The sequence below is a fragment of the Cucurbita maxima genome, unplaced genomic scaffold (genome assembly GCF_002738345.1).
Source record: "Cucurbita maxima cultivar Rimu unplaced genomic scaffold, Cmax_1.0 Cma_Scf00010, whole genome shotgun sequence".
Lineage (NCBI taxonomy): Eukaryota > Viridiplantae > Streptophyta > Magnoliopsida > Cucurbitales > Cucurbitaceae > Cucurbita > Cucurbita maxima.
Genome location: NW_019272026.1, coordinates 5,565,910 through 5,588,409, shown reverse-complemented (window position 1 = coordinate 5,588,409; position 22,500 = coordinate 5,565,910). Strand labels below are relative to the sequence as shown.

At 38.9% G+C, this 22,500-nt stretch overlaps 6 protein-coding genes across 13 annotated transcripts; 2 read left to right on the top strand and 4 right to left on the bottom strand.

Moving 5' to 3' along the window:
* The first annotated feature begins 455 nt into the window (after positions 1–455).
* LOC111485651 (5-formyltetrahydrofolate cyclo-ligase, mitochondrial-like) lies at positions 456–4,084 on the top strand. 2 transcript variants are annotated; one of them, XM_023132629.1, is made up of 8 exons: positions 456–1,041; positions 1,207–1,347; positions 1,837–1,998; positions 2,939–2,980; positions 3,080–3,125; positions 3,371–3,441; positions 3,548–3,674; positions 3,763–4,049. In XM_023132629.1, the coding sequence occupies exons 1-8, from the start codon at positions 627–629 to the stop codon at positions 3,773–3,775; spliced, it is 1,017 nt and encodes a 338-aa protein (XP_022988397.1). In that variant the 5' UTR covers positions 456–626; the 3' UTR covers positions 3,776–4,049. The 2 variants fall into 2 exon arrangements, with proteins under 2 accessions (XP_022988397.1, XP_022988398.1); XM_023132630.1 differs by having other exon boundaries at positions 457–1,041; positions 1,837–1,992; positions 3,763–4,084.
* Positions 3,786–5,417, top strand: LOC111485659 (germin-like protein subfamily T member 2). The gene is made up of 2 exons (XM_023132639.1): positions 3,786–3,871; positions 4,461–5,417. Exon 2 carries the CDS (start codon positions 4,599–4,601, stop codon positions 5,262–5,264), a length of 666 nt encoding a protein of 221 aa, XP_022988407.1. The 5' UTR covers positions 3,786–3,871; positions 4,461–4,598; the 3' UTR covers positions 5,265–5,417.
* Positions 5,418–5,494: 77 nt separating this feature from the next.
* On the bottom strand, positions 5,495–8,538 carry LOC111485657 (transcription factor bHLH79-like). Its single transcript, XM_023132636.1, has 6 exons — positions 7,663–8,538; positions 7,058–7,255; positions 6,827–6,892; positions 6,203–6,271; positions 6,036–6,113; positions 5,495–5,905 (listed from the first exon to the last, which is right to left on the bottom strand). Exons 1-6 carry the CDS (start codon positions 7,951–7,953, stop codon positions 5,777–5,779), a joined length of 831 nt encoding a protein of 276 aa, XP_022988404.1. The 5' UTR covers positions 7,954–8,538; the 3' UTR covers positions 5,495–5,776.
* A 1,757-nt stretch (positions 8,539–10,295) lies between these two features.
* Positions 10,296–14,736, bottom strand: LOC111485647. 4 transcript variants are annotated; one of them, XM_023132623.1, is made up of 6 exons: positions 14,149–14,736; positions 13,611–13,718; positions 13,254–13,505; positions 11,665–12,314; positions 10,603–11,489; positions 10,296–10,511 (listed from the first exon to the last, which is right to left on the bottom strand). In XM_023132623.1, the coding sequence occupies exons 1-4, from the start codon at positions 14,641–14,643 to the stop codon at positions 12,114–12,116; spliced, it is 1,056 nt and encodes a 351-aa protein (XP_022988391.1). In that variant the 5' UTR covers positions 14,644–14,736; the 3' UTR covers positions 10,296–10,511; positions 10,603–11,489; positions 11,665–12,113. The 4 variants fall into 4 exon arrangements, with proteins under 4 accessions (XP_022988391.1, XP_022988392.1, XP_022988390.1 ...); XM_023132624.1 differs by having other exon boundaries at positions 10,603–12,314; positions 14,149–14,330; positions 14,400–14,736; XM_023132622.1 differs by having other exon boundaries at positions 10,603–12,314.
* On the bottom strand, positions 12,035–22,129 carry LOC111485613 (DDT domain-containing protein DDR4-like). Of its 4 annotated transcripts, none has more exons than XM_023132576.1 (13): positions 21,067–22,127; positions 20,871–20,981; positions 19,662–19,748; positions 19,514–19,551; positions 19,354–19,435; positions 19,131–19,237; positions 18,858–19,011; positions 18,571–18,663; positions 18,336–18,459; positions 18,138–18,180; positions 17,864–18,052; positions 17,018–17,782; positions 12,035–12,049 (listed from the first exon to the last, which is right to left on the bottom strand). In XM_023132576.1, exons 1-12 carry the CDS (start codon positions 21,469–21,471, stop codon positions 17,020–17,022), a joined length of 2,196 nt encoding a protein of 731 aa, XP_022988344.1. In that variant the 5' UTR covers positions 21,472–22,127; the 3' UTR covers positions 12,035–12,049; positions 17,018–17,019. The 4 variants fall into 4 exon arrangements, with proteins under 4 accessions (XP_022988344.1, XP_022988343.1, XP_022988345.1 ...); XM_023132575.1 differs by lacking the exon at positions 12,035–12,049 and adding an exon at positions 16,617–16,982; XM_023132577.1 differs by lacking the exon at positions 12,035–12,049 and having other exon boundaries at positions 16,617–17,776; positions 21,067–22,129.
* Positions 14,917–16,274, bottom strand: LOC111485646 (transcription factor MYB35-like). The gene is made up of 3 exons (XM_023132621.1): positions 16,113–16,274; positions 15,893–16,022; positions 14,917–15,788 (listed from the first exon to the last, which is right to left on the bottom strand). The coding sequence occupies exons 1-3, from the start codon at positions 16,243–16,245 to the stop codon at positions 14,981–14,983; spliced, it is 1,071 nt and encodes a 356-aa protein (XP_022988389.1). The 5' UTR covers positions 16,246–16,274; the 3' UTR covers positions 14,917–14,980.
* Positions 22,130–22,500: the final 371 nt, after the last annotated feature.

The following is a 22,500-nucleotide window of genomic DNA, read 5'->3' as shown; positions in this document are numbered from 1 at the left end:
TTAACATAGACATCAAATAAAGGGTAGATGTCTATTTATCATATTTGGTTCGAGACATATTTTATTTTATAAATTTAAATAAATGGTTATTTTTTATGTATATTTATTAAGTACGATCAATATGAGCTTAGGTTTATATTTATATAATTTTTTACTAAAGAGTATGCACCTGTATTTACTATCGGTTCTTATACATCTGTTCCACTCACGAGCACCTAAAAATAAAATTTGTGTGTTTTTTATTAGTAATGGAAACAATTTTAAGCCTTAAAATAAGAATAAGAGAATCTCATATGCCTATAGATTAGAAACTTACTGTCCAAAGGTCAGGAAAAAAGAGTAGCGAGGTCATGTGGCATGACTAAATATAAGTTGTTACTCATTTTAATTTGATATACACAATTTTGTGTCTTTTAGTGTGATCAGTTGAAGGTTTAAAAAAGAGTTCGTGGAACTCATAGTGAACTTTTTGATGATGTTGATGTTGTGGAATGTTGGGTGCCCGTGAATGTTATTTATTCAGCACAATCTTAACCCTGCACAACATCCCTGTGATTTGAAGGAGTCCAAATTGTGGCAAGTAGAAGCAATTCGTTCTTGTTTGAAACTGGAGCATTTTGTTTTTGATGATTAAATCTCAGCTTCTCCAAGGAAACAAGACAAATTTACCAGTACATGGACTTCAAAATTCGACCACCGCTTCTAGATTGACGAACCCGCGAAGTCCAGCCGGAGTGCACGTGGGTCGGAGTCCAAAAGCCAGAAGGCGGGCAATTTCCGAATCCCCGATGGTCCGAAACTATAAACTACTACCCATTGCAGCTAGCTCACTGTTCAATCGCCTCCCACCCTCAGCTTTCCAACCAGCACTTCGTCCATTATCGCGTTGCTCATCTGGGTCCCCGAAAATGGCGCGTAACGAGGGTATCAAACCAGAAAATGAAGAGCAATTGAAGGCCTTATTCGAGCAGAAACGGGTTATTCGATCCAGCGTTCGTAAGGCCCTCAAAGCCATGGACCCCTCCCTCAGATCACAGGAAGGTACCCAATTACTCACTTATTTTCATCGATTAATTTCGCCCCTGCTGAAAATGATAGTTCATGTAATAGAATTGTTGATTGGATATCGTTTTAAGATGTTTCTGAATCAACAGAATCCAATACTTCATTTTCCTTCTTTCATTGGGGTCTATACTTGTTTCTCAGACAATGCAATTCAGAATATCGTTTTGGAAGCTCCGTGGTTTAAATCTAGTCAGAGATTATGTGCTTATGTGAGTTGCAGTGCGTTAAGGGAAGTCGATACGTCGAGAATATTATCAGAGACTCTGCAACATCCACCAAAAGGTGTGTTCTTAAACTTATTAGCCGCTTAATCATTTATGCGTATGAGATAATCCAAGTTTCAAGGATTCGTTTGGCAACATCGACGCAACTAAGACAGTAAAGCTCAATAACAGATATCATATTTGAAGTTTACATCTCAAGGTATTATTTTAATTCGTAGTCAAATTTCAAAAACAAAAACATGTTACAAGTTATTAAACTAGGCCATAGATTAATTTAACTAATTAGTGTAGGAGAATATAACCGTTATGCTTGGAAATGGTTTCAAATTCAAACAGAGACTATTTGACGTTGTTGATCTGAATGCAGAATACATATGGGAAGAATTGTTGCTCGTGATATGAATATAAGTAATGTTTTGAACTCGATGTAGTCATCTTGGTACCCCGACACGAGATAATGCTTTTCTGTTTTGTTCGGGGAAGTTATTGATTGTAGTATGATCTTGTTTAGCTTTGTAAATGTTGACATTTATCTTTTTATCTGAAGATGGTTATTCGAAGAAGATATATGTCCCGCGTGTGGAGGACAAGAATAGTCACATGAGGATGTTCAATATTTCACGTATGGATGATCTTATTGCAAATTCAATGAATATCTTAGAACCAGCTCCAGTGGATGGTGATGGAAATGAACGTGAAGATGGTAACTGTATACTTCACCCCGTCTCTCACCTTTCAGTTACTACCGTCACCAGTTCTATGATGGTACTCGTGATTTTTGTGATTAATCTACAATCTAATATATATTGCACTGGGATAAAGATGCACGTGACTCGTGTATAGTGCCTGCATAAAATAACTTTTAAAGCCATTTATCTTCGTAATATTACTAATATTTTTGTTTTTTTGGCTTGGTCTCGCCTAATGCAATAGTATGGCTTTCCAAATAGCTCTAGGTTACTATTTCCTTACCATCATGGATCAAAAATATTTCTTGTTTATCACCAGCAAAAAGCCAGATCATTCCTCATTGTCTTGGATGGTCAATTGATCTATCAATTCTTCAATGTAAGCTAGAATTGAACATTCGGTGGTTTGCATCTTTGACAGATTCATTAAACCAGTACCTCTTAAATACTTGTCTCCGACAAAAAAACTACCACTGGTACTTCCCTGGATGTTCTTCGAACTTGACAACAGGTCATGGAACTGTTGTTTCATTCTTCTAATGTTTTTTGATACCCAAAAGTCCTCAACTTGTTTTGTCAAATTCCTTTTATAGCATTGTTAAGTTTTCCTGGAATGGGTTATTCTACCGGTACCAAATGAATCATGGCTGTTTTAAGATAGAAAATAATTGGTCGGACGTAGTTGTTTATGAGAGAAATGAAGAGAAAAATAAGGAGGGTGTTCACCATATATATATGGCTGTTCCTCGAAGGTGGGGAATGCTGAGACACGAGTCTGCTTTGGCACGTATTATAACAGAACTCGTATGATGATAATTGATATCAACCAAACATTATTCTTATCCATATGGTCTCTTTTTCCTTGTTTTTGTCTGTTCTTAACCGAGAAATGATTTGACATAATCCAGCTCTGCATCTTGAATGTAACGCAGTTGATATTTAAACATCTATGCTTTGCAGTTATGCAGACAAAAGACCCCATTGATTTATTCCTCTTACCAGGTGAGATATTTATATCAATTTGTTGATCGTTTAGGGTTTATTTATAGGTCATAAGGCAACTGAAATCACTTGTTAATATGTTGATGATGATTACTGCAGGACTTGCATTTGATAAATCAGGAAGACGCCTAGGCCGAGGGGGAGGGTATGGATTTTCATTTAGCCCTTTTGAGGTTTCTTTCTGCTGCTGTTATTACTGAACTTTAACACATTTAGAGCTGATTTTTGAAGTTGAAACTAGATACAGTGACTCCCAAATCTTGATAGTAAAATATCTCCCTCTAGCTTTTTTCTCTTTGTTTGTTTAGAGTTCGGTCCATGTGCAATCTGTATAATCTTATACATTATACACTGCCAATGAATCTTATCCGACAAATGTTATGATAATAGTTATTACGATACCTTCCTTAAGAATTACCAAGAACTTGCAAAGGTGCGGAATTGGAAGCAGCCCCTCCTTGGTATGTGTGTAATCTCTCTTCTTTTTAGTTTAACCTCGCCATAGTTTCCTCTTTCACGTCACCTTGCCCTGCAACTTCACTTAGCTCAGTTGTCATGATTTTGCAGTTGCACTGTCCTATTCAGTGCAGATAATGGATGAAGGAATTATACCACTCACTCCGAACGATGTTTTAGTCGATGTTCTTGTATCACCTTCTGGTGTGATTCCCATCAGCTCAGCTGGGTTGGACAAGTAATTTCTGTCATCTGAGAAGGCTAAGAATTGTTTGACATCAATTTTATCTTTGGTTTCTTACTTCCTACTTGTCATATCCTCGCAGAATGAAAGTATGATACTGGACTCGAGAATCAATCTCGAACAATGCCTACCTTCATGAAATCCTTGAAATTCTGGAGTTTGGAATCCTTGAAGCTGTTAAATGATTAAATGTACGCCTTTCCCCTCTCTTTTTGAATCACTTATTTCAGATATGCCATCATGAGGAAGTAATGGTTCTGAATATACAATTAATCAGACATGACTATCAAAGTGAGGCACTACTCTGAATGACATGTAATTTTATTAATTGTATCGACTCCTGGGGACTTCTTTCTATGCCATTGCATACAAACTCAACTCTTTCTTTGTAATCACTTATGTCAGCTAGAGACCTTGTCTTTTCATTAGGAGTGGTTGTGCTGTTATAATAGAAAAAAGGGGAAGAAAGAAAATTGGACAATGAGAAGTAAAAAAGAAGTTGGGATCTAACCAGGTCAATGCTTCAAGGTTCTTGAATATGAGACTGAATCAACCCCACCACCTACTTCTTTAAGGTTTTTCTTCTTTCTCCAAAAAAATAGATGAAAAGATTGGCTTTATGTCGCTTTATCCTTGTCCAAACCCAACTAACCCTCACCATTTTTTTGGATTAAGGCTTTGTAATCTTAGTTTTAAGATTTTATTATTTGTAAGGTCAGCTTTGGAAGGCTCCCCAACAGATTTATATGTTCATTATCATATTAATTTTTCCGTTGATAGTTGCTTGGGAAAAGAGATTTGAAGAAGGCAACCAATCCGGGATGAATATTTAAGAGGACTCAGTAATGACGCTCTTAAACCACCTTCATTAGCAATCTCGAGCTAACTATCTTTCTGAGACTAAACTGCTTGGCCACCATGATGGCCTTGACAAGCTCACCTGTAAACATGCTTGGTTGCTTAATTATATTGTTGCTTCTTCCTTATCCTTCTTTGTCAGCCGACCCCGATCCGTTGCAGAACTTCTGTGTTGCTGATTTAAATGCTACTGTATCCCTTAATGGCTTCCCTTGCAAGCCAGTTTCTGAAGTTACTGCAGATGATTTCTTCTTTGATGGACTGAGCAAAGAGGGCAACACGGATAATCCTTTTGGCTTTGGGGTCACACAAGGAAATGTTCTTTCATTTCCAGGACTCAATACTCTTGGGCTATCCATGAACCGTGTCGACCTAGCTCGGGGAGGAATAAACGCACCTCATTCGCATCCTCGTGCCTCTGAAAGCGTTGTCGTTATTAAAGGGGAGGTCCTTGTTGGGTTTGTGTCTACAAGTAATGTGTATTATTACAAGGTTTTGACTGAAGGGGAGATGTTTATCATTCCCAGAGGACTGGTTCATTTCCAGTATAATGTTGGACATAGCAAAGCAATTCTGCTCACAGCTTTCAATAGTCAGTTGCCGGGGGCTGTGATCGTCTCTCAAACTTTGTTCGCTTCAAATCCTCCAGTCCCTGTCGAAATTCTGACCAAGACCTTCCAAGTCGATGATGGTGTTATCAACAGCATAAAGTCCAAGTTTGCTTAGTTCTGTCCTCAGTTTGTCCATTTTATTGAATATTGAAACCTTTCTGTCCCTGGTTATGTCCATGCACAATAATCTCATTCATAGTCCTGAATGTGAATTAATTTACCGTTTAGAAGGCAGTCATGCGTTAATATTTATATGATTCATTTGTTCTTGATACTTGCCTTCTTTCTGTTGTTCCATAAAATGTCAAGATAATAGAGAGATTAGAGCCTTGGATTCATCAAATCTATTCATGGCAGCAAACAAAATTAAGAGCAGAAAGGGAAGCTTAGTATGTTCACTCCAGTGCAACTGCACTACAGATTTATCGGTCAATAAGATACAAATTGGAAGTTGGTTCATTTTTGCAGATAATTCAAGTATTTGATTGTTCCAAGTATATCAGATGTCCCCAAAGGGGCGATAGTACAAGTATTTGATACCAAGTGATCAAACAAATCTATATCTACTGAACTGAATGAGGAAGCAAAATCAATTTTGACATTTGATTATAAGATGCCTATTGAGGTCTAAGATGTTCTTTCAAAGCTTCCACTGATCTGCATATGCAACCATTCTGGTTGCGCACCTTGGGTATAGTCTCTTGCCGCTTGTGAACCATATAATATTCCAACTGTATCATATGGTTGATTAACCATCTGAAACGTTAGAAGAGAGAGTTTAGGAAATAAGAATCTGTTTTTTGTTCCTTCGTTTACTGTGTCCATTGGCAACTAATTGAACTCCATTTTGTATTGTTTTTCTCTTGATACATGAAATGAAACTTACATTTTTTGCGGTAAAACCTTCTATGGCTGGGCTTAAGTTCATTCTGGAATTCACAGCTTCAAGCTTCATGGAGAGTAACTACAAATTTGAGCCAAATATTCAAAGCTCAGATTAAATTGAGAAAAGGTTCTGAAATGAAAGGACAAAGCCATGATTAGAATAAGTACCTCGACTTGACGTTGCAGTGATTGGACATAATTTATTATCTCATCAAGAACAAGTGCTTTTCCAATAACCTAACAGGAGGAAAATACCAATAAAGAAAAATTATATTATGAACTTGATTTTCAATGACTGCAACCAAACTCATAGATAGATTAGCTTTGTTCTGGTGTTCTGTTCTTAATTTTCTTAGAACACTCCAATGGGAACGTCTCTCAAGTTTTCCTTTTTCTATATTAATTCCTCTCGGTGGCTTTCTTCATCTACTGCAGTTCTCATTTCTTTCCTTATCTTTAGCTCCTGACTTTACAGATATAGAAAGAACGAAGAATGTAATAGATTTGAAGGAAAGCTTATTGGATACAATGGTGATGGCTATGCTGCAACTATCGTTAATGTTTAGAAGTAAATTTACTGTGAAATCCCACGTCGGTTTTTATAACGGTATCGGAACCTCTCCCTAGCATACACGTTTTAAAAACCTTGAGGGGAAGCTCGAAAGTAAAAACCCAAAAAAATAATATTTGCTAGTAATAGGCTTGGGTTGTTGTACTCTCTCTTCTACATCCTCCATGTCAATTAGATTTAGCATTTTTTTCCCTTCCGTTAAAGAACTGCAGGATACTTACCTTGTTACAACCGGGAACCAAGTCCTGCAAAATTTTCATTCTCTCACTGATCTTCTCTCTTCTCGCCTGCACAAATGGGTATAGTAAGACAAACAGGCAAAACTTTGGGAGGAAGGGATAAATTGATAGATAAACATTCCAAATCTCCACCAGAAACTTGAAGCTGTTAGACAGAATGCAAAGAACTGTCTGAGATATTTGAATTCCAAATAGCTGAGAAAAGTACATTACTCTTTCTGCTAAACTATGGCTATCAGTAGCTTGGCCCCTTCTCGCTCTGACATGGATGTAATCTTTTGGTGGTTCGGGTTTCCGGCTTTGCTCGGCCAGCTTCTTACCATCTGCCGAGCTAGGTTCTACTTCAGCTTTTATACCACCACCTTCATCTCTGGATGCCACCACTTTCGTCCGTTTACCATTTGAGTTACTCTGTATGAAATGGAGTGGTGATTACTATCTTGATTAATAAGTCAGTAATAGGCCAAGTTATTAGAATTCAAAGACAAAAGTGCTTGAATGCAGGTAGCCAATGTCGAGATATATGATCAGCAGTCCAAGTTTTAAACATCTGCATACATAATTTGGGAAAGTTTCTTGGTAATCTTGGCAGAGAGGGGCAACAAGAATGGTTTATAAAGATTATTAGCTGTTTTCTCTTCCTTGGGAGCTCCTCCCCATCAAAAAAAGAAAGAAAAAGAGTTTCACCTTTCAACAGTGAAAGACTGAACTAACAGTGTACAAATTTTTCCAAGGAGGACAAAATTGGGTCAACGTAGCCAAATCGAGAGCAAAAGGGATTTGAGGAAGAAAAACAAGAAGTGGAAATGAAAACTAACCAATTGATTAGCACTACTAGTGGAAACCATTCTCGAAGATTCATCCTCGGAGCTCACATCCTTCCTCTTTCTCCCACCGCCACTCTGCTCCGTCACAGTCGATTCCTCCATTGATCCGTCCCGATTCGTGGAGCTCTCGGGAAACCCACCAAGATTCTGACTCAAACTAGCCATTCGGAGACCCAATGCGTTCCCGCCCTGCTCCCCCCCGAAAGGCCAAATCGCGGCTAAGCTGTAAGCAGAAGGATTCGCAGCGGAGAAGGATGATTCGTTAACAAGTGGAAGATCCATTCGCAAGGTATCCAAATCAGATGTCAATTTGGGACACCCAATAAGAAATCGAGGAGATTTCTAGTCTGTAATTGAAGATAGAGATACCCAATTGGAGTGGAAGTGTAGGTAGCGGAGAGATTATTTATGAAGCAGTTTGGGGGGGCCGGGGAAGTGAAGGGCGGGAAAGAAGTAGCCTTTTCAGACGGGGTCCGAGAGAGAGAGAGAGAGAGAGAGAGAGAGAGAGGCGGATGTTTTTGGCAGCGGTGGCGCCACTGCACTCTCTTTCTCACCTGTAATGTTTGACCCAAAGGATGAGTGAAAAGATCGAAGCTTTATGAGGCCGAAAGCGATCAGACATCCAAACCACCCTTTTCATTTCAGTGCTTTCACATTTTACTAAAGAAAACTGGCAGGGACGAGACTTTGCTTTTTTCCTCCCTACATATGTGTTGAGATAGCTCCCAACTCTCTGAGAACTATCTATCAATTGCCTAACGCTATGTCTGTAGCTCTTGAAGTTGAGAAAATGAAATTGGATTGTGCAGCAAAGTTATGGCCGAAGGGCACTGTCAAGGCCTAACTTGGTTAGCACATAAATGAATATTGAGCCATACCCAAGTAATTGATACCCATAAAGAATCTTTTAAGCTTTCCTTACATGGTTTCTTACCCCACTTCCCTTTCTCATCTTCATTGCCTTCCAAAGTGACTAATTCCTCTTTTTTCTCCGGTATTGTCGAGAAAAACTTAAAAGAATCCAAGTTACTACCTAACTCGATAAGATGTACATTCCTTTTCGGTGATTCAATCGTAGAACTTTAAAGTTAAGTATGTTTACTCAGAGAAATTCTATGTTGGATGATTTTTAGGAAGAATCATGTTAAAATAACTCTTAGAAACAACAAACAAATAATACAGTTGAAGATTCTAATCATTTCATAATCCCTTCCAAACATGTTTTAAATTATTAGGTGGAAGAAGTTACTGAATAAAATTTATTCAAGAAATATCTTCCGGTGGGGTATCAATAATTAATTGACACGTGTCTTAATCGACTTGAAATTGAAGTATTTGGTAGGCTTATTAAAAAGTGTATAAATTGAATCTTAGGTAAAGTTGCCAAATAAAGCAAAAATCATTGTCATGTCCAAATAAGATGATAAAATACTTCAAAATTTAAACCAAATTCAGAAAGTTGGTTTAGCACTTACCTTCCATACAGATACTTCCAATTTGATGCTATAAAAAATGCAAGCTTTTGATTCATTACTCATCTTTCCACATCCACCCTGTGTTGTCTGCTTTGCCACTTGTCACCCTAATCTTGTTGATTCCCCAGGTTGAAATATTCTGACCCAAGCCCATAGTTCGGCCCAAATGGACTTTAAAACTCCCACAGGCCCAACCCAATTCCAGGCTGAGGTGGCATCAAACAATTCTTTTTCCTTTTTAAGTAAAAAAATATATATTTTTTTAAAAAATTAATAAAAAAAAATAAAATAACTTCAGCATTAAATACATATGTATTACTTACTAGTTTATTTATTTAAAAATTAAGCTTACAATTTTAAAAAATAAAATTTCTATTAAAAGGAATACTAATTTTAAAAAAAATTAGCTTATATATGTTTATTCCCTGCAAAAACAAACACGAATTTCAAAACTAAATAATTAGCAAAGACATAAATTTAAAATTTGGCTCAACTTTGGTCAATAAGCTTAGGTTACTATATAACCATGGGTGGGTTAGGGTGTGGGGAGTGGGTTGATGATGAGTCAGTCAGAGTCCTTGAATGGGCAGTGGGGATAACATAGCTTAGCCCTTTGAATAGGAGCTATCAAAAAAGAAAGCTCTTTAAGTTACCATTCCCACAGCCCCACCCTGCCATTCTCTCTCACTCTATCATTAACCATTAATTTGGAATCTTCTATAACTCACCTTACCTACCACTTTCCAATCAACTTTTCATGCTCGGATATCCCCGATTAGAATTTGAAATTTAGATTCGACTCACTAGGAGCGTAGACAAAGGCCGTGTAAATATCAGAACCATTAGATGGTAAATAAGGATTCGAGGATATAAACGAACAAATACCCCCAGAAAAAGGAAAAAGAAATCTTATCATCTGCACATCCTTATGTCCGAACATTGAAGAACAGAGTATAAATCCAAACCCAGAAAATGAATGATGTGGGCCTTCGCCTCTGCAATCATTATCGTCTGTAAATGTATCTCAATACTCAAATCTCAATCTGCATTTACTGCAGCTACCACTCCACACCATTCACCATTATCGCCATACCCATCACCTTCAATTCGATTATGAACATCAATGCCGAAATTATAACTAAACAGAGTTGAAACAAGAAAAAAACAGAGTTGTTGCTCTGCCTAAACATGAGCAGCGATTGATTGTTTCTAATTGGCTCTTTGTACAGTGGTTTTGAAGAGCAGAATGTAAAGCTTTTGAGCCATGGAGAAGTACAGAAATCCACCCACTGAGTGTGTCACAAATGACCCAAAACTCTTCCCCACAATACAATGCCATGCCGGCCCGTAAACCCCATCGAATTCCTGCCAAATTCAGCCAACCCAAATCAACATTCTGAACAAAATGACCCTTTTTTCTAAAAAAAAAAAAGTTGGGTAATCGATTCGTGTGTACCTTCTTGAGAGTCAATGCAAGGGATTTGGAAGTGAACTTTTCCATACTATCGTGGGCCTTTCTAGCGCAATCGACGGCGTGGATCTGCATAAACGGCGGCATATCGGCCGAAACCACTTTGACACCGTTGTTAGCAAACACGTCTGCTAATTCAATCTGTGAGCCACAGATTGATCTTCTTCTTCTTCCACTCCGTGATGAAGAAAGAGAAACAGAGAGCCTGCGAGTGAGATGTTCGTGTTCCTTTAGGAGCTGCTTCATTTCACTTTCTTTGGCTGTGATACAGTTGATCATGCGTTCGAATTTCTCTTCAGAGTCGTTGAATTTCTCTGTGGTAGAGTGTTCCAGAGGGGCTTCGTTGGGTTTTTTGGCTACCATTGGCACTGTTCTGGGGCCGACCATTTTGGGGGAAGGTGGGTGTGATTTTGACAACTTGTCTGAGTCCGACAAAGGGGTTATGGGATCTAGTTTTGGTGATGTTGGGTTGGGAGAGACAGCGCCGAGAGTGACGACGGAGGCGGCGGCGGGATGGTTTCTACGGTTGGGGTCGATGGATGAGGAAGTTTCGTGAGAAGCCATGGATTTGTGAGATTGAGAGCTTGGGAATGCAGAGGGTGGTGGGTAGTCGTGTGGGTGAGATATGGGGCCGTTGATGGTCAATCTAACTTAACTGCTTCTGCAGACACAGTCCCTTATCGAAATTGACCACTGAATTTATTGTTCTATTTTAGTTTTTAAATTTGAAATACCCATAAAAAAAAAAAAAAAAAAAAAAATATTTTATACTTCATGCATGCAGAGGAAAGGATGATATTACGAAGGAATTCTAAAAGGAAAGTTTTCATACAGTGATAATCAGTTAAGTATTACTCCAAAAAGTGTAAAATCTAACATTAAGATTTTGAATTATTAAGCCTAATTTCTAGCTGCAGTTAAACGTTCTCTCAACCAAATCTGTTTTTGAGTAGATATCAGCTGATCATGATCAATGATCATATAAAAGATTACCAAGAAACAACAACCCACAAAATTTCTGAGGACTGGCTAAGCTTCAATCTAAACTGAGCATGAACAGCTATGTTTGAGGATAAGGTCATCCAATCCAATTGAAATTTTTCGGATATACAATGTCTATCTTACTTTCTTCTTACTTCTGTCCGAGTCAAGCCTTTAGATTGTTTAAGTAGGTTGGGCTAGGTTAGGTTGATCTTATGGAGCGATCTTCAAGATCGCAGCTTCACCTAATTGAGTTTGGGCTATACCAATAGAATAGGTTCAAGAAGTCAAAAACGAAGGAGCCAAGCATCCTTACAGTTTTGTACCACTTGATAAAAATACAAAAACACCAGTTGAACGATGTTATGAGTTATCCCAAATGCAAACTTGCAGCTGGGTAGATCATCATACCTGACTATACATCATGAAACTAGTCTTAGAACTCACTTTGCTCTGCCGAACCAGGAAGTCGAGAATCAAAACGAACTCACCAATGTGAATTACAGAGACGACCTCTAATTCCATGGGCTAGGCTGCCGAGCATCTCTGAGAACTGAAGTGCCCCCAGATGCTGCAGGAGAATGTGAGAATGCAATGTAGTTGGTCCCAGATACAGATAGTGTGGGCAGGTTTGGAGGAAGCCCAGATTGCCCAGCCGGAGGTAAACACGACGGGCTTCCAGTAAGGCTAAAATTTGTTCGGGATGGATGCAAGCCCTGCACATGATGGTATTTTACTTCACTAGAAAAATGATAAAAACATATGAATGAGGCTTGATTTTTCGCATCAAGCATAGAGGAGATGGTATGGTTTAAACTTGAGTGATACATTTTTTTCTCGGTAGACATCTAGACTGACACAGAATGCAAACCAACAAAGAACCGCCTAGAACTCTGAAGCTGATAGTTTAATGTAAAAGATCATAATTTTGATAGGAATTTCAAAGAAGTTTTATAATGAATTTAAAGGTACTAAAAATGTTATTGATTCATACCGGCCATATAAAAGAACAAGCTCCAACAAGGCGAAAAAAAGTCTGAGATTATCTACAGAAAAGTGACTCCAATTCAAAAGAACATGACCAAGCTCATGGTCGAGAAAAAGCCGAGTGGCACACACCAAACTTCCTCACCCGACCTCTCAATCTCTCTAAAAAATCTATTATTCTAAAACTTTGCCCTTCTTCCTAAGGAGAATTCAAAAGCATCTCTATAACAGCCCAAGCTCACCGCTAGCAGATATTGTCCTTTTCCAGGCTTCTCCTCAAAATTTTAGAACGCGTCTGCTAGGAAGAGGTTTTCACACCTTTATAAAGAATGTTTCGTTCTCTTCTCCAACCGATGTGGAATCTCACATCCTCCAACTGAGCCCTTTGATTATATTTTTTTTTTCCTTTCTCAATTTATGCTACTTATGAACATTGTAATAAGTCATGGGAACTGTACATTCTTACCTGGCCACCCCTCACCCCCACAAGAAAGAAATAAAATCTTGTATGAGCAAGTTCAGTGATTCAAATGACTAAAATATCAATAAAAATTATTCTTACGTTCCAGAGGCAAAATCACTCATAAAGTCAACAAAACAAGGATACTGATCATGAACTCATATAAAGCTATAATGAAATCGACGGAAGTCATAGTGACACCAATTACCATATTAGGTTGTATGTGGGCAGGCCTTCTAAGAGGAGACTCTGAAGGAACATTCTGGTTCAAAAGATCATCAGCTTCTCCACCTTCAGTATCTCCATTAGCATTCACTTCTGTGGCTACCCTAGGAGCAAGCGGTCTGGTCATCGACCCCGTATCGGCTGAGGCATCCACTTGAAGAGGAGGAGCAGAAGCGCGAATTTCTGTCCCTTGCAAACTCCTACGCCTTTTTACTTCCTCTTCCACATGGAAGATCTGTCAACCAACACCAAGAAAATGACCTACTTCACTTATCAATCCCATAGGTAGTTAAGGGGATTTTGGTAGCGGACGGGCAAGGTAGAAGGATCAGTAACATACCTGTTTTAACACTTGCACAAGATTATGTGTTGTCTCATTCAAAACTTTTAGCTTCTCTTCAACTTCCTTTTTCCTGTTCTCCTCGACATCTAACAAATCCTCATTTGCCTAACACAGTGACACACATTAATGGAGAAGGTAAAACGAAAGAAATCCGATGCTGGTGTCGAGGCACGAGATCTATATTGACAAGAAACTTGGAAGCTCTTCTTGATTTTACTTCCATCTACCTCAACTTTCTTATACCAACAAGAACGCTCAACAAAATTTACAAGCTTCACATACAGTTAACAATGGTTATCTCAAAACATTCCCAAACATCTGAAAGCCTCGTTAAATAGTAATCACTTTATTTTAGATGTAACAAAAATAACTCACCATGTAGAACAATAATGATAATAACAACAAAAACACAACCGCGCCAAAATTCAGGACGAGCCAAAAAAACTGTCATACGACCACTAAAATTTGGAACTCAGGTAAGATCGATAGACTTCAAGCATACTTGAAAATTAATGGAGGTGGTCATAATCCATACCTCTTTGTTAGGGTTTTCTAATACAGCATGATTTTCCTCGTTAGAATGCGCGCCACCATTTTCCACTGGATCAGAACCTTGATCAATAAAACAAGGTTTTGTTCCATTCACAGAATCAAACCCCTCAGTCGATTTCCCCAAACAATCATCGCCAATGTCCGACTTCTTCCTCTTCTTAACATGCGCAGAAGGTCTTTCATCACCAACACCAACCCTTTCAGTTTCCAATGGCACCTCAGGAGCAGACGCATTATTTCTAGGTCCTTCAACGTCTGGTTTGATTAAAGAATTCGAAATAGGATTAGAGTTAGGGGAAGTAGAAACTTTAGCCGGAGAAGAAGAGGCGGTGGCGAAGAGGCGAGAGAGGGCTTTTGAACGACGGTGCAGAAGGGATTTGAAGTCTCTAATAGAAATGTTGTGGATCGGCATAAGCCAGCGACGAGGCACATCGGGGACCCTGTGGAGGTTCCCTCTGTAAAGGGAAATGGCCACCATGGATTCTTCTCGAACTCTGTTGCTCAATGTCGGATTCCGTTTACGACCCTCCCTCCAATTTCATAAATTTACAATTTTCCAGTAAACAAAAACGTTCCCCAAAAAAAAAAAAAAAAAATGTGAATCTATGTAAGCGACCCACAATTTTCTTTCAATTTATAGGATCCGTTATTATTGTTTGTGTTCATATTCTTTTTGTTAAATAGCTAAATTATTGAAAATATTTGTACTTTATTTTAAAATATTTAAAATTTTCATTAATACTTTTAATTGGTTGGAAATTATCATTACCAACATCAGAAAAAAAAAAAAAAAAAAAAAACTAAATAAATGGCAGTTAGTCGTAAAGTGGTTCATCTAAGAGATTGAGGAAGTCGAACAAAATGTTGTCCTCTTGATGAAACAAAGTTTCTATGAATGTGTTTTCAGTAGACGATGAAGCTTCAGCATCATCGTTTTCAGTCAAGCTATGCATTGCTTCAAATCTGTCGTATTGGTACTCAGATTTCTCTTCGTTCATCTCTTCTTTTGATATTCCATTTTGTGTTTGGAAAGCATTTTGATTTAATGGAAACTCAGCTACATTTTCGTGTTCTCGAGGCTCAGAAGGTAAGAACGCGTCTTCGAGAAGAAAATCCTGCCAGATAAAGGCTGAGGAAGAAGAAGAAGATGAAGATGGTAAATAGCCTTGAGTATTGAAATGGGGTTGGATTGGTTCATTGGAAGTGCAATGTGAGGCTTCTGTCACCAGCTGCATTGCTTGCAGCTGAGCCAGAAGATTCAAAGAAGGGTTGATGTTCAATTGGTGGACGTTGCCATTCATGAACTTGTCTATGGATGGTTCAGTTTCTGGCAATAGCATCGTCGGCGTCGACATGCTGACATCGATGCCTCTGTAGAGTTCTTGAGCTGAATTTGGCTTCATATAGGGTGAAGTTTTCAAATCTCTACTGAGAGACCCAATTCTATTGGTGGATCTTGGGAGGCCACCAATATTTCCATAGTCAGCTAAGATTTGGGAGAATGGCTTGTGAGTAACTGGATCAATTCCCATTTCAGAAAGCTTTTTTCGCAGCTTCGTGTTCCAGTAATTCTTCACATCATTATCAGTTCTTCCAGGAAGCTGCTGAGCTATTATAGCCCATCTGCATTCACGCACAAGAATAACACAAAATAGAGGTCATTAGTCCTCTTAAGCAACACCTTCTTGATGATATATTGAGAAACCATGGGGAAGTTGCTAATGTACCTGCTACCAATTGCTGCATGAAGCCTGATAATCAATTCCTCCTCTTGTGGTGTGAAGTTGTGATGCTTAAGATCAGGCCTCAAGTAACTGGTCCATCTAAGTCTGCAGCTCTTCCCACATCTCCTTAATCCTATGAAACATCTCAAACACAGTATCCAAGTTCACAGGAGCATCTATGTATAAAAAATCAACCAAAATCATCAGAAGTTCAAGTGTTAACCTGCTTTCTTTGGAGCAGAGGTCCAATTACTCGTCCCGTGCTTCGATACATAAGCGAGTATTTTTGCATCTTCCTCCGCAGTCCAAAGACCCCTTTTGAGGTTAAGCTTGTCACAGCAAGGAATTCTAACCATATTTTATCCGTTCGTCCTTAAACACATCAAAAAATGTCACAAAAAGAAAACTAACGGGAATATGAAATCAAGGGGCGAACTTAGACTTAAAAAACCCTGTTTGAAAATGATCCTTAAAGGGAATGGGAGGAAGAAATGATATTGTTTAGGAGGTATGATAAGTGTGGAAGCAAGAAAAGCATGGACCTCCACGCATCATCTACGTCAACAACACAGTCTAAGAAGAAACTAGAAATAATGACCTTTCTGTGTCTTTCTGACTCTCTCCAAGAATATTTCGAGCAGGTTTGAATCAGGTGAATTATTCGGTTAACCATTCTTTTAATTGCTCGTATTTAATACTCAGTCATGTGCATTGCATCTAAGTAATAATATAAGCAGCAGACCCATCCAACCCATTATATGTAGAGGGCGATTTAAAGTGAGTATCATAATACATCTAAAACCCAACTCTTTGGGTTGCAATATTAATATCAAAAGGCTATTGTACAATGATGGGTAAAAAGTATAGAAACACCAAACAAATTCCCCTTCCATCCTTTTGTTGGGTTTTCATTGAATGTGGACATTACTAAGAAAAAAATGGACTCTCTAATCTATCAACTTAACATCATCATCCGTTTGCTCCTTGCTGCACTAACTGCACCAAGATGACTGACTGCTCCAATTTGCCTGAGGAAGAAGGAACTCCGATGCTAATATCTTCTGCAGGCGCTTACCACAAAATTTATACTTTACTATTATCGTACACTCCGATTTCACGAGCGAAAACTATTAGAACTCATTTGTATCATCTTTCATTTCTATGGTTGGAGCATCCTCGAAACCCGAGCCGGGAGCAAGCTCATTTAGGTCGAGAAGTCTTTTTGATGCCCCATCGGTTTCATCTTGATCTGGGCCGTTCGACTTTTCAGGAGGAGGATTTTTCTCCCCTATGTTCTCTGCATAAACTTCATCAGGTTGATCGACTTTCATTTCTTGGTCGTCGTTGTCTTCTTCTTCGTCGTCGTCTTCGTTGTCAGACTCTCGACTTTCAACTGAATAATCCCCATTCTCATTCTCACTAGCATCTGTGTGCTCATCAGACGCATTGGCATTGGTCTTTTTAACTTTATTATTCTCTGGTTCAGATTCTGATAGATCATATTGTCCATAATTTATTTTGCTTCGAGTCGCCCTTCTACTACGTCTAAGACCGGACTGAATCTCGCCAGACGACCTTAACTTTGTTTCCCTCCGTGTACGTCCTGGCAATTTTTTTACTTTTCGTGGCTGGTCGCTATCTTCACTAATGCTCAACGATTCCTCTTCTTCTTCCTCCTCCTCTTCCTCGTTTTCCTCTTCATAGTGATACTCCTCATCTCCTTCGGAACTGCTCGATGTCTTCCTCCTCTGCTTGCGTTTTCGTAAATACTCCTCGTCGTATACAGCTTCACCAACTATGTCATCATCACTGTCGAAATCTGCATCATTATCTGATAATGCTTCCACATAATCCTTTTCTGAATACCGTTGTGGCCTTTGTCTTCGCCTATTGCTAAATGTAAAATCGACAAATTAGAACGAACCTGGTAATAGTTTAAGGTAACAGAAACACAAAGTTTCCCATGTTCTATACCTGCGATCCAACCGTTCGGACATATGGTCTTCATCGATGTCGTCATAATCAGGCGACTTGGGAGATAGTGCACTGAAATTGAAGTTTTGAGACGCAAATGACGGACTGCTCCATTTTCCGTTCGCAGAAGGTTCAAGATTTACAGCAGCTTCTCTTCTATGATTAGGTTCTGGAGATGGTGGCTTACGCCTGACACAAGAGAGAAGATGATACTATAAGGCCTAGAGAGAAGATGAGGATCTCATAGTAAAGGAGAAAGATACTAAATCCATACTTGGTTGTCTTGATAGCCTCATTGATTGATCGGTCATAATCATCTGCAAAATGAGCATTGGGATATTAGCATATCAGGATTTTGCCTGTTTCAGTTCATAGAAACTGAACATAGAAAAAGCGTATAAAAAACACGAAATAAAATAGCTAAAAACTTCCCGAAAACAAAAGAACAAAGACCGAACTAAAATCGGCATACCAAAAGTATAAGTGACGGGTTTTCTGTCACGAAGTGAGCGTCCTGGACCAAGCCCGTCGACAAGTGCAAAATTATCCAAGAGAAGAGCTTGTCTATGCTGTTTTTTCAGCAACCTTTCTTTTCTCTGTTAGAATAAGTAAATGCAGCACTTGAGCAAGAATAAGCAAGGATCTGAGGATAAAATCACATCCGACCAAGTAAATGCAGCACTCGTAAGTCGTAATGGACCAAGTACCTTATGAACTTTCTCGATCTCGGGAAGCATGTCCATCTTCAACTTTTTCCCAAGTGAAGCCTCTGATCGATTTTTACTTGTGAAAAGCTTTTCCTGCAGCATCATAGAAAGAAGTTCTAACAAGATATTGGATCACAGAGTTCAACGATTCGGTATGAAGCGGTGGCCAGAAAACAACCATTAAATGGTATACACAACAGAAAAGGAAATGAACAAAGCTCATCCGATAAAAGATGGAAAAAGAACAAGAAGTGAGTAATGGAAACTCATCAAGTTTAGAGACTCACTGATACATCTTGAAATTCATCAAAACTGGTTGCAACAGATTCCCACTGATATGTTGTACAAGGGAGGACCTGTGAACCTTTCTTGGCTTTTTTCAACTCGACTTTCCTAATCTCACGGTACAAACGATGACCAATTATGGGATCATCTTCGTACCTGCAATAACAATTGCCACATGGTCAACACACAAAATAACGCATTTATAAAGTCGGGATCTTTTGTACCATAAAAAAAACATGCCACAATATGATGAGGTTAAAACAAAACTACATTACCAGAAATAAGTTCCATGTGAATCTCCACCGATTCGTTCTTTGCGAAATGCTGAAAGTTGAACTCCATGTTTTAATGAATTTTCAATGTAGCTCCGGATATCTTCTTGCTGCAACAAACAAAAGAGCAAAAATGAATAGCAATGCCTTAAACCCTGATTACTTGAAAGCTCAGAGAAAAAGGAAATGAATAAAAAATTTGATGTTATTAAGAAAACAACAGTACCTCCACTCGAATGTCACATAGCGCTTTCAAGATGACCACACGCATCCCAGGATCAAGAGTTTTATAAACTTCTATTTCGACACTGAACACTCACGACGATTAGGCACATGAAAATGAAGAACATTATTGTATATGGGACAGGAAACCTGTAAGTACTCACCCGTGTGAAGCGACGATAGGCAGATCCCCTTCAGCAACCTGCATAATAGACCAAGGACTGTGGTTCAGATTGGAAGCTGGAAATATAGTATTCTACGACGGCCACGAGAAAGGAATATATGGCTAAATAAGAACAATAGGGTAGATACCCAGTGCCACCAGTCCCGCAATTTTCTGCACAACACAGTCACCCACGTATCCCGAGTGAGGGCCATTCTTGTAATAGGAGGAATTGCCTGAAAAACAGAGTAAAAGTTATAGGGAGCTCTTGTTGAGAGCAAGAGAAACACATTTTCAAATGAACTAGCAACATAGTTAAGTCTGCATTAGATAACAAGGTTAACATAGAGGTGTGGTGGCAACTTGATCTAAGGATAAAATATTCCATTGATTACCGAAAAACAAATTATACGAACAAAACAAAAGGGTAAAATTTTCAGATCGAAGTAACATGATGCTAAGCAAAAAAAAAACATGTGGCACCCAAGGAGGTCATGACTTTCATAAATTTCCCGATTCAATTGGTCTGAGAAAATAGACGAGGATCTGTAACCTCCACTATATAATAGAAGTCAAGACAAGTATAGTTTCTTCTAGCCCAATCTCACCGCTAGTAGATATTGTCTTCTTTGCACTTTCCCTTCCGGGCTTTCCCTCAAGGTTTAAAAACGCGTCTACTAGGGAGATGTTTTCACATCCTTATAAGGAATGCTTCGTTCCCCTCTCCAACCAATGTGGGAACTCACACTTCCTTTTGATGGTGAGGGCCTTGAACACATGATCCGAGAAAAGAGCTTTGAGCATGCAAACGGGCCATGCGCCGTACTTCAATAACTAAAGTTCATTTCTGAGAACTAAATATTGAAATATCATCTAGCAGCCAACAAGAAGGGAAAAAGCTTAATCCACCTGACAAACTAAAACTGTGGTGAGCAAGTTATTAATCGACATTGTTTAATTCATCAGGAGCTCTAAGTTTTCGTTTTCCAAAAAATTAGAAAAGCTCTAAACATCAGAAGGCTAGCAACAAAAAATGGGATGGCTAATCATCTACAATACATATCCACCCAACAGTTTCGAAGTATTAATAGATTTACCCGGCACACACGAGAGCATTTTACGAGCCAAGCCAATACATTAGCATAAAAGCAATCGACAATATAACAGTTAAAAGTTGTTTTTAATCGAACAAAACATCGAAAAGAAAATCCAACAATAGCATTCCCAGTCTAATAAAAACACTTGCAAAAGACTAATTTTCATCATGAATAATTCACGCACACTCTTTTATCAATCAGAGAAGTAACGCAAAACCACAAGCTCAGCACAAACTTTGGAGTTAAAATTCAAGTTCGAACCTTTAGTAATGGAATGTGTATGTCACTCAAAGTGTCGTTGGGTGCAATCAAGGCCGTCTCAAACTCCTCCACTGTGAACTCATTATGAATATTCAGTAATGGCCTAAAGACCTGCAGCTCGCACAAGAAAAATTGAAGTCATAAACGCAGCAATATGCAAAATTTGGTGACGAAGACATAACTCGCCGAAGCTTACATGCAAGAAATTAAGTACTGACGCCAGTTCCCACTTGGACCGGAGGCTCCAACGCGGCAACTGTGAGGGCGAAGGCTCCTCAACCAGCGGCGTCACGATCTTACTGCATTGCTGCTGCTCTGGAGACTCGTCGTTTTGCTGCTCCTTTTTAGGCTTCGGCTTCCGCTCGACCACTGACTGAGCCGCCAACAGCCGCTCGGCAGCACGAATAGTGCAAGCGCGAGAGGGTCGGTTCCTCCTCGTGGTAGGCTGTTCACTGTTGGTCGTTGTGGTCGTGGTCGTGGGCTCGTTCTCGGCAATAAGGCCGTCGTTAGCCGTTCTGGGGTTGGGGTTTTCGATGTGGGAAAGTGGCTCAGGGGAGGATCGGTCACAAGGGATCGGAGGAGAAGAAGAATCTTGCGACATAGTCGGCCAGATCACGAACGACAAAGCGAGTTAAAGAAGGAAGATTACATGTAAAAGAAACCCAGTTGGGGATATTTGCATTTGAAAGAGAAACGAATTAGAAACAACAAAAAGGGTTGGTTTTAATTGTTAACTGAGAACCCAGAAACGCAAAGACGAAGATGGAGGACCAAAGGTCCAAACCATCATTCAAGGGAAAGAGTTAGGTTTTTGTATTTCTATGCTAAACGTGTTTGTTTTCTTCCTTGCCTTTTCCCCCCCACAACGAAATGGGGGAAATTTTAACAAAAGAACAAACACAGAAGAAGGGGAGAGGAAACAGAAATTGTGGAAGATGGGGGGAATAAAGAGATTGAAGGGCTAAGGACACTACCTGGAAATTGGATTTGAGAGCCCTTGAATTAGTTTTTAACGTACCAGTAAATTCCTTTTCCTGAATATGTGTTTCAAACAACCCCCTTTGATAAATCTATCATAAAGATCGAATTTTTATGCTTACCCAACCATTTATGTTTGCTGTGGCCTGTAAGGATGTAAAAGAAAGGGGGAAATAATAAGATAATTTTAGGGTTTTCCTCTCCCCTGCCTCACCCTTGTGATCCCATTGGTGGGTTACTGTTTGAATGTCCTTTCTTTTCACCCATCAAACTTGTTGATCCAACAAAGTTTACAACTTTGGGTTTGCTTTTAACAAAAAAGAATAGAAACCCCTTTCATTTTTCTCTCGGAGATGACTGAATATCATTTTCAATTTCAACGGTGTGCATGGCTCTCTGGGTTTTCTATATTTACCTTGTACCCTTTTGAGGGGTTTTTGTTGATATTAAGTTAACATTGCTAATTAAGGAGTTAAGCTGCTTAATAAACCATTCTAAGCAAAAAGGCAGCTGATCTAAATGAGTCAATTTTCTGCTAAATCCTGGATTTACTTCAGCAAGATCAATTAAATATATTTGTTTTGAAGATTCTTCCTTTTATGTTGGAATTTAATGTTGAGGCTCTCTGTAGCAGTCAGGTTGCAATCATTTT